The 10,059-nt window shown below is 26.4% G+C and overlaps 2 protein-coding genes across 2 annotated transcripts in view; both read left to right on the forward strand.

Moving 5' to 3' along the window:
* LOC111638356 (midasin-like) overlaps positions 1–1,554 on the forward strand; it is a 31,065-nt gene extending 29,511 nt beyond the window's left edge. Inside the window, exons 6-8 of the mRNA XM_023384054.1 lie at positions 121–315; positions 770–967; positions 1,534–1,554. Coding sequence (XP_023239822.1) covers positions 121–315; positions 770–967; positions 1,534–1,554 — 414 coding nt within the window. The remainder of the gene's footprint in view (positions 1–120; positions 316–769; positions 968–1,533) is intronic.
* Positions 1,555–2,021: 467 nt separating this feature from the next.
* Positions 2,022–10,059, forward strand: part of LOC111638357 (midasin-like) — a 38,942-nt gene continuing 30,904 nt past the window's right edge. Inside the window, exons 1-5 of the mRNA XM_023384055.1 lie at positions 2,022–2,205; positions 2,324–2,436; positions 2,766–2,917; positions 3,972–4,032; positions 4,245–4,359. Of these exons, the coding sequence (XP_023239823.1) occupies positions 2,402–2,436; positions 2,766–2,917; positions 3,972–4,032; positions 4,245–4,359 (363 nt within the window). The 5' untranslated portion in view covers positions 2,022–2,205; positions 2,324–2,401. The remainder of the gene's footprint in view (positions 2,206–2,323; positions 2,437–2,765; positions 2,918–3,971; positions 4,033–4,244; positions 4,360–10,059) is intronic.

Consider the following 10,059-nt stretch of genomic DNA (forward strand, 5'->3'; position numbering starts at 1 on the left):
ATATATATTTTTTTTTTATTACCATAATTTAAAAGAATACATATAAATTATAGTATATTTTTATTTATAATTTTCTGTATGTATATTTATTGTAAATTAATTTTAACTTTTTGCATTTAGCTTCTACTAGGAAGTCATTGTTGTACAGATATACCTGGAGAATTTATTTGGAAACCTGGTCCTCTTACACAAGCAATGATTTCAGGATCTTGGTTACTTCTAGAAGATATAGATTATGCACCAATGGATATAATGTCTCTCATAATTCCAGTTCTTCAATCAAAAAGTCTTATGCTGCCAGGTCATGCTGATTTAGTAAAAGCTAAATCAGGATTTCAACTTTTTGCAACACAAAGGTAATAACATTACATGTATATAAAATGAGTTACCAGTATATTTATATATTTTATTGATATCTGTATTTTGAACAACTAAATTTTTTGAAATTTGCAAGATAAGCTCAAAAATGCTTGCAAGTTTATGAATATTGATGTGAATATGATTAGTATTTTAAGTGTTTTTTGAAAGTTATTAAAGATTTCAATTAAGTCGGATTAATTTTGTAAAATAATAATTTTTAGGAGCTTTAAAACTAGAAAATTATTTCAAGATGAAGTTATTTGATTTTATCATGTTTTTTAAAACTTTCTTTTGATACTTATACATTACTTAAAAATTGCAAGTGAATTGAGAATATTATATATTATTTTTTACTACTTTAACCTGACAAAACAGCTATAATAATAATTATGAACTAAATCATTTTTAGCATAACTCAACAAATTTAGTATTAGTACCTTCAGTTAAATTGACACTTCGAAATTTATCACTTGGAATTGTGGCTGGAGAATGTATGTTACTTCAAGGTGCTGTAGGGTGTGGTAAAACAGCATTAATAGAATACATGGCACAAATAACAGGAAGACAATTAATTAAGGTTCAACTAGGAGATCAGATTGACAGCAAGGTAATCATAATTGAAATTAATAAGCTGAATATTAAATAAATTAATAATTAATTTTGGTTAAAACTATTTAATGTGACATTTTTAAAATTCTATTACTGTTCCAAATTGAAAGTGACATAATAAAGTATATAAGTAACTGTTTCCAATGCATATATCGGGAAGCTAAAATTATATAATAAAGAACATCATCCCAAATTAGAACATCAGCTAAAAATAGATAGAATTTGAAAAATGTTCTTAAAATTTAATTCAAGATTGAACATATTTTAAAAACTTAAAATTGGCATGCAAAATACTTGCCTAACTATGCATTAACATTTTAATATTAAAAATTTTAAGCTGGATATATATATAAAGTATGCCACTGATATACACGGATTAAGATTAAAAAATTTGCTTTTTATTTTGAGCAATATTTATGTAATTTTATGTGATGATGCAAAAATGAGTCACCAGTACCTACTAGAAGATAAAATGATGAGAAACTATTATAATTAAATATGTCCTGGAAAAGTTTGAAACAAGCAATAAAATCATAATCTCTACAATGTTTCTTACACTTGCAGATAGTAATAAATAACATCTGAAAGATTATACACATGCAATTTAAATAAAATGCGTTTTAATATCTGAAATGCATTTAAATAAAATATCTGAGAATTAATCATCATCTGAGTAATTCTTGAACTTGAGTGAGCATTGGATTTGAAGGACAACATTTCAGTTTATTCATCCAAAAAAACCCCTCTTAAGTGATTATAAAACTGACTAAATATATATATTTATATATATATATTGTCTGANATTATTAAAAATATTTTTAATAAATAATTTATTAAAATACTGAAAAAGTTTCATTAATTATTATTCTCTAGGCTGTGCTACCAAAAAACTTTCCACTCAAAAAACTTTTCAAAAAACTAACTTATTGGCATGTGTGTCATAGGTTGCTGACCACTGGTATAGTTCAATACATGGCATGCAATGAACTGTACTATGGTTTAAAATAATAATATTGAAACTACTGTATTTATTTCAAAATTAAATTTTATATTAACAGAGATTTATTAAAATGGTGTCAACGAATTATTGAAGATTTTGACCTTACATCAACAAAAGCATCTTTAGCAGTTTTTCAGGATGCAATAGATTGTTTTTGTAAACATATATCATCTACATATGAACGTGTAAATTTAGCAAAATCTGTTGGCACAAAATTAAATCTTACTGAAGCAAAGGTAAATATTTCATAATAAACTTAAATATGAATTTATATATTATAAATAAAGAATATAAATTTGTAATTGAAACTTAATTTTCAGATTTCTAATAAAAAAATTTTTTTATTTTTTTAAGATTGAGTACTTTTGTACAAAATATAAGCCAGAAATCTCTATTTCATCAGATATAGTTAAAATAGGAAGAGTAACTTTGATGAAACGAAAACAAAATACTATCTCTGAGAAAAGGTAAGTTTATAAACAAAAATTACTGAAATGTGTAGCATATTTATCATTAAATTTGATATAATTTAATGTCAGTTATATCAAATTAATCTAAATTAATGTTAAAAAATTATTTTATTATACAGTACTGGGCTAACTATCTGGCTTTCAGAAAACCAGCTATTTTTAAAACTGACTAGTTTTGAATATGACTATAATGAAAAATTTGTTGTTTGTGATATAATGTATTCTTGAAACAATGGATGATTTTCAGTGGCCCAAGCAATCTGTTAAAACAAGATTCTACTGTAATTTAATTCAATTTAAATAACTGCTAATGTTATTTTTGTTAGGTGTTCAAAAACAGTGTACGCCCATACTCGTCAATCATTAGCACTTTTGGAATCAGTTGCAGTTGCTGTTAAAAACTCTGAACCTGTTCTTCTTGTTGGTGAAACTGGTACTGGAAAAACATCAGTTGTTCAATATCTTGCTGATTTATTAGGTATTGCATATATTTTTATAAGTAAATTTATAATTGTTTATTTTAGAATTTTTTATCAATAAAATATATACACTATGCAAAATTACACATTTTTAAAACACTAAAAGATATTTATATGTACAAATTGTCCTTAGATATGCTCTTATGCTTATTTGAAATAATTGATACTTTTTGTACTTTTTCTTTAAAACAAATTAATTTAATTAAAATAAAATTTGTAATGAGGTAAACATAAATAAATTAACAGTTTTATATAAATATTTTAAGAAAACAAATGTTAATTATATATTTTAAATAACTATTGTAGGTGTTTTAGTATCACTTTATTGATATGCAAATATGTTTCTTTACTAAAAATTTTTCATTATAATCATTTTAATAAAAACAAAAAACTAAATAACATAAAGTTCTTTAATCTTGTATTTCATTTAAATCATATGGAATATTTCTTCTATCTGTTTTGTTATAGAATGTATTTGAATAAAAAAGAGTAATCGTGTTTTTAACAATTTAAATAAATTGTTAAAATTTGTTAAAATTGTTAAATTGTTAAAATTGTTTTTAACAATTTAAATAAATTGTTAAAAACACAATATTTCTGCCATTAGAAAATTTATAAACAGAACATTTTAAAACAGAAAATTTTTTTATTTTGTTTTGTTTTTTTTTTGTACATTTTTATTTTTGTGAAAAAGGCAAAATATAATTCATTAGTAAGGTTTTCATTTTTTATTTAATTTAGTAGAAAAATGTTATGACATCTTGAATTGCTGATATTAGGCAATATGCATCATATTTCTGATAAATGACTAATAAATTCTGTTAATTTTTTGTTATGATTATAAGTAAAATTATGTAGGATTAATAAGCATGCTCATTAATTATGTTAACATGTTAAAAAAAATTGAAGATTGAATGAATATTTTTATTGATATTTTTCATTTCATCTTTTAATACATTTAAGAGATACAATTATAATTATTTATTTCAATTAATTGTTACATTGCTTTTATTAAGCTTTTTATCTAATTGAAATAATATAATTTGATTACAGGCCATAAACTTACTGTAATTAATATGAATCAGCAAAGTGATAGTGTGGATCTTTTAGGAGGGTGTGTATATTTATGTATAACTAATATTTGATCATTGTTAATAATAAGATTTGTGTAAGAAATATTAATTTTAAAATATAGGCATTTAATTCACAATTTTAAAAGTTATAAAAACATATTTTTTACATACTGAATTCAAAATCTATGATATAAAATTTAAAATAAATAATTTAATTTAAATTAAAATTAATATTAATTATTTATATACTTAGGTATAAGCCAGTTAAACTGAAATCCATAATAGCTCCATTGCATAAAGAATACGAAGAAATATTTTGTCAAAGCTTTTCTCGTATTCAGAATATCAAATTTCTTGGTCATATTTCAGTAAGTATTAATTAATGTTTTTTTTATTGAAGTACAGTGGATGATCGGTTAACGAACATAATACGTTCCAAGACTTTGTTCGCTATCCGAATTGTTTGTTAACCGATTATCGATTTACCAAAGGTTTCTATGGGAATTTGATTAATTCGTTCTGGAGACCCCCAAAAATAAAAAAATATATACTTTCTTACTACGTTTAATCATATGTAGCCTAATAATAAAAATACATATATACACGGTCTTGCATTTTTATTAGTCATGTTTTTTTCCGTTTGTGGGGTTAAAGAATCTGTCCAATGTTGATTGCTTTACTGTCTTCTTCATGATTTTTCAGAAGTAATTAATAGCATTGTAATTGTAGAGATCCCTAGGCCNACCTTTGGTTGGCAAAAATACATTAATTGATTTTGAGGTACAAAGCTCTAATCTCCTTCAAAGTAGTCTCCTTGGTAATGTATACACTTTACCAATTGCACATTCAAGGAACTTTTTTGCTCTAATTTTAACCTAAGACCATCTTTGTTATTATTGAGTCTATTCAAAAATTCATGTATCCTGCTATTATTTCTCCATAATATAAAAATGTTATCCACATATTTAACGAAATGTATGATATCTTCCTTAAAATTTCTACATTTCGTACATTTTTATATTATGGAGAAATAATAGCAGGATACATGAATTTTTGAATAGACTCAATAATAACAAAGATGGTCTTAAGTTAAAATTAGAGCAAAAAAGTTCCTTGAATGTGCACTTCTTGGACATTAATATCAAGTTTATGGGAGATCATTTGTCCACCAGCGTATATATTAAACCTACTCACACCCCGCTATATATACCAGCACAGTCCATGGATCCATATCGATATAAAACGGCCGAATTTCAAACATTGATAAGAAGAGCTTATTTGTATTGTGATAGAATTGGTGACAGGAATAAAGAAATTGATAGGATATTGCAAGTAGCCCAGACCCTAGGTTACAAGAAAAGCACCATTGTAGGATTACTCAAGAAATATGAAAGGAACAAAGAGAGAAAAGGTTTAAATACTGCTTCCAATAGGCGCTTGAAGTTTACATATAATAGTAATTTGAACAGTATTATGAAAGAAGTTGCTAATATGAAACAAGCAAGAATGGTTTTAAAAAGAGCCCCAAATTTATATAAGATATTGAGGAATGATAAAGATAGAATAAAAAGAGAAGAAAAACCAGGTGTCTGTAAAGTTCCTTATGAGAACATCCAACTAGAAGTTAAGAAAGACTATATTGGCATCACCAACAGGAGCTTGGGAGTAAGACTAAAAGAGCATAGGTATAATGTAAGAAAAAGATCCAATGCTACAATTTTGTTGCAAATGTCGCAAGTCCAAGGTTCGGTGGTAAAATGGGACGAGGCAACAATTATAAAACCTGTATCTTCCCCCACTTTATCAATGACAGCAGAGAAGATTGAAATATATAGGAGTTGGCTACGTGAGGGATGTTTAAATGCGAGAGATGCTGAGAGCCTGTTGTCAGCGTGGAAGTACATGATTAAAGAGTTCACTAAAAACTCATGCTAGAATTAGTTTATTGAAAGATTTATTATATTTTTTATTTTGTTTTGTATTAATTTTATATATTCTTCCATTTCTCTTGAATATTTTTAAAAATTTTTGTTCTAAATTTTGATTTAAATATTTGTATTCTATACATGGAATGTATCTGTTCCATTTTTGTTTTTTGGACCTGATGATGGTTTGTTAATCAGGCTGAAAACGTTAGTTTTTCAATTATATTTCTCAGCAACAAATTAAGGTGTTTTATTTTCAGTGTTTACTTGCTGAGCACTTTTAATGTTGTCCTTCATTAGAATTGTCTGTTAATTTACATAATATTAAATATCAGAACTTTCAAATACACCTACAACTGCCATAAATGATCGGGCTAAATTTTGGATATATGATTATAGATTAGAAATGAATTTGGCACTAGAGTGAGGCATTGGGTGTCATCTCTTATTAAAATTAATAATTAATTAATTAATTTAGATTAAACTGTTGTAAAGAATCGGCTCAAAGTGGGACTCGAATCTGCAACTTCCATTCATCGTGCAGATGCGTTGCCAGTTACAATTGTTTTCTTCCAGTTTAATCTAAATTAATTATTATAATTATTAATTTTAATAAGAGATGGTGCCTAATGCTTCACTCTAGTGCCAAATTCATTTCTAATCTATAATCATATATCCAAAATTTAGTCCGATCATTTACGGCAGTTGTGGATGTATTTGCTTAAGATATCGGGCTTTGATTGATGTGTATATTTATATATCAAAACTTTCACCTTTACGCTGGAAATTATAATTGTCACAAAACATTTGTCAGCCCTATTTATGAGGTGTTCTACCTTTGTTTTGGAGTAACCCAAATTCTCTAAATGCTTTCAAATTAAATTTTTGAAAATATCAAATTTCACAATTGAATCATGTATCATCAAGGCATAAGTAGTAGTGTTTTTTAAAATTTATTCTAGTTATTTTTTTAATGGCATATCTCCACAATGTTGGGAAAGTTTCCACATCTCTGGTGTTTATTCATTCATTTGTAAGCTTGTGTTTAAATATCTCAATTTTTTCTTTGTTTATCACTGTTATGGGGAATGGACCTCTACTACAATTTTAGATTCTCCCATTTGACTGTTGTTCTTTGTACATTTATAATTGCTGCTAGTACTGTGTTGTCTTTACCTTTCTTGACATTGTATTGGTGTTCTTTAATCCTTCTTTCCTAGTTACCCCAACATATACTTTTGTTAGATCCATCTCTTCATTGACTAATGAGATTCTGTATACTCTTGTCTTAAGTTTATCTGAGAGTGAGTTCTTGTCATTTCTAAGTATACTATATAAGTAGGGTCCCTGTTATAGATCATTGTGGTATTCTTCCATTTGGCTACTTCCATAATTTGTCTGACACTTCTTTGGAATGTTAATTTTGTGTGATGTCCTTCCTTTCTTTTGTCTTTGATTTTAAGTTTGTTGTGTCCTTTTATTAGCTGTTGGGTTATTAGGATTGGGCTATTCAAGCAAATGGATTTTAAAGAACTATAAAAACATTCATAATAGATGAAATTTTTAAAATTTTAATATTTATATTATGTAAATTAATGGGCAGTTTCAACAGAAAACTACAAAGAGGATAAAACTTTGACTCCAACAATAGCCTACAAATAAAGGTATGTTGTGAGTGGTATGCTTCATCATTTGTGGAATTATTTCATCAATTATGAACGTTTTTATAGTTCTTTAAAATATTTATTTTAAAATAAAATGTGATGAAGCACTTTTATAGTAATTTTTTATAATTTTTGTAATTTTAATAATGGTATTTGAATAAATTTAATCTATACTTAATATATTTTTAATTATTTTGCAATAATAATAAAAATCACACTTACAGAACCAAAATTCAGCATGCAGAACAAAGAAGTGAAAGGAAAATGAAAAATTTTGATTGCCTTGAGCAACTGTTTTCAGATTAAAAGAATGGATTTGGAAACTGAATGACAAATGAAATGCTACAATTTTCCTTTCATGTTTTTTGTTCTACACACTGGATTTTTGGTTCTGTGAGTGTGCTTTATACTTTTCATCCAGTATAATGTGTGTTTATTACTTAATAATAGTAATAATAAAACTACAGAATTACAAATTTTTCTTTTTTTCTTTTAGCTAATTATTACAAAATGGCCAGTATTAAAACCAATTGTTAATCAAATTATGGATATATATTTTATGATTTCTTCTGGAGAGCATGATCATGACATTAGTAAAACCATTATTCCAAAATCATCAAGTGGACGCCTTATATCTACAAGGTAAAAATTTAAATTTTATCTGTTTTTACAGTTTTTTAATTTTTATGTTGTTATATGTGGGGTGATCAAAAAGTAACTTTATAAGTGTTATGATTTAAAAACAAAAGCATTCATAATTGAAATCAAATGCAGGTAGTAAGTAATGATCCAGATTGGCAACATTGAATAATTAGAATGGCGTGAATGCAGGACAGTTGTAATATAGCATTTCCAAATGATGACACAAGGTTAGAAAAATAATCTTGTGAAAAAGTTTGAGTAGTTATTCAATTTTTGTGGACCAAAAATGTTTCACCTGCTGAAATCTATTGAGATATACAAGGAGTGTGTTGTCCTGTCAAAGTATTGCATAATAATGTCGAGAAGTTTGCAAGTTGACAAGAAAGTGTGAGTGGTGAAAGCTACAGTGGACATCCAACCTGCTTGACAATGGAAGTCAATGTTGCAAGAACTGACAAACTGATCCAGATTGGCAGACATATTACTTTGCATCAAATAACTTTTCTGAACTCTTTAGCTGAAGCATTATTTTTCTCCATGACAGATTTGATATGGTACAGTACATCAGACTGAATTTGCTGCAGAATATGTTTTGAATTGATTGAATTAATTAATAAATGAATTTTGTAGAACTGATTTTAAGCTATTTGAAGATTAATTAGTAAACAAATTTATTACTAGAAGTAAACTGAATAACCACTTCATATTGGCTGTAATTTTTAATTTAATTAACAATTTTTAAACTTTTAGAAAGAAATAAGTTGCTTTCATTCATAATTCAGATATGCAAATCTCATATGCTAGATAGATTGCTTGCTGTTTTGCATCATGCACTTTACAAGTTTTTTACAATTCACTTACATATTCAGAAATGCATTGCTTTTTTATAATTATACATTTAACTCTAACCTAACTATCATATAGTTCTAGCTTAATTTTCTTTATTTTGTAAATAATTATTACATACAAGATCTCATAAGAACATGTTTTCAACACTTATATTAAATATACTGGTGTGCGAAACTTAAGCAACAATTTTTTTTTTTTGCTGTAACTGCACAAGACATCACCTGAGAAACATGAAATTCGGAATACAGAGACAGTATTCTGTACTTAAAGGATGGAGAAAGCACACTTGCGCAAAAATGAATAGAATGCACACAGTATGGAATCAAATTTTTCTTCTTATTGTAATCTTGCACTGTACGTGCTGATTGCATGTGCTTTGTGTACCCTCACATCACCTGTGATGTGTTCTTTCTGCATACAAATAATTTTTCTACTGAATTGAGTGTTCATTGTACTGATCGCAACAAGACTTTTTCTACAATTTCATAGCTGTCTGTGTAAAAATTACATCATTGCTTAAGTTTTGCACACCAGTGTACAAATAAAATGTCATTATATAAAATTAATACAAAATTATTTTAAACGTTTTTTTAATATTATTTTTATTTTTGTGGCGTAATAAACACTAGTAATGTGTTTTATTCTAAAGACACATGGCAAATTTTCCATCAAATTTCTTTATTAGTTGATACGGTACATTTTTTACTAGTTTCGGGCTTTGCCCCTCTTCAGTCAACTAAAATACAATATATATATTTAACTTATAACAGTAGAGAGTTTACATAAAATAATGAGTACATAAATGATATATAGACGTACCTTTTGGTTACACTTTGTATAATTTAAAAACGTAAAATCTGCTTTAATCTTTGTATAACTAGTATATATTATAAATAAATTAAAAGGTTAAAAGTTCTAAAATCTTCTCTTATAAGCATATTTCGATACTACAAACTGTAAAAAATTTTTAACTGTTTCCTCCCCCTCT

The sequence above is a fragment of the Centruroides sculpturatus genome, unplaced genomic scaffold (assembly GCF_000671375.1).
Source record: "Centruroides sculpturatus isolate CEXI.00-Female unplaced genomic scaffold, Cexi_2.0 scaffold1014, whole genome shotgun sequence".
Taxonomy (NCBI): domain Eukaryota; kingdom Metazoa; phylum Arthropoda; class Arachnida; order Scorpiones; family Buthidae; genus Centruroides; species Centruroides sculpturatus.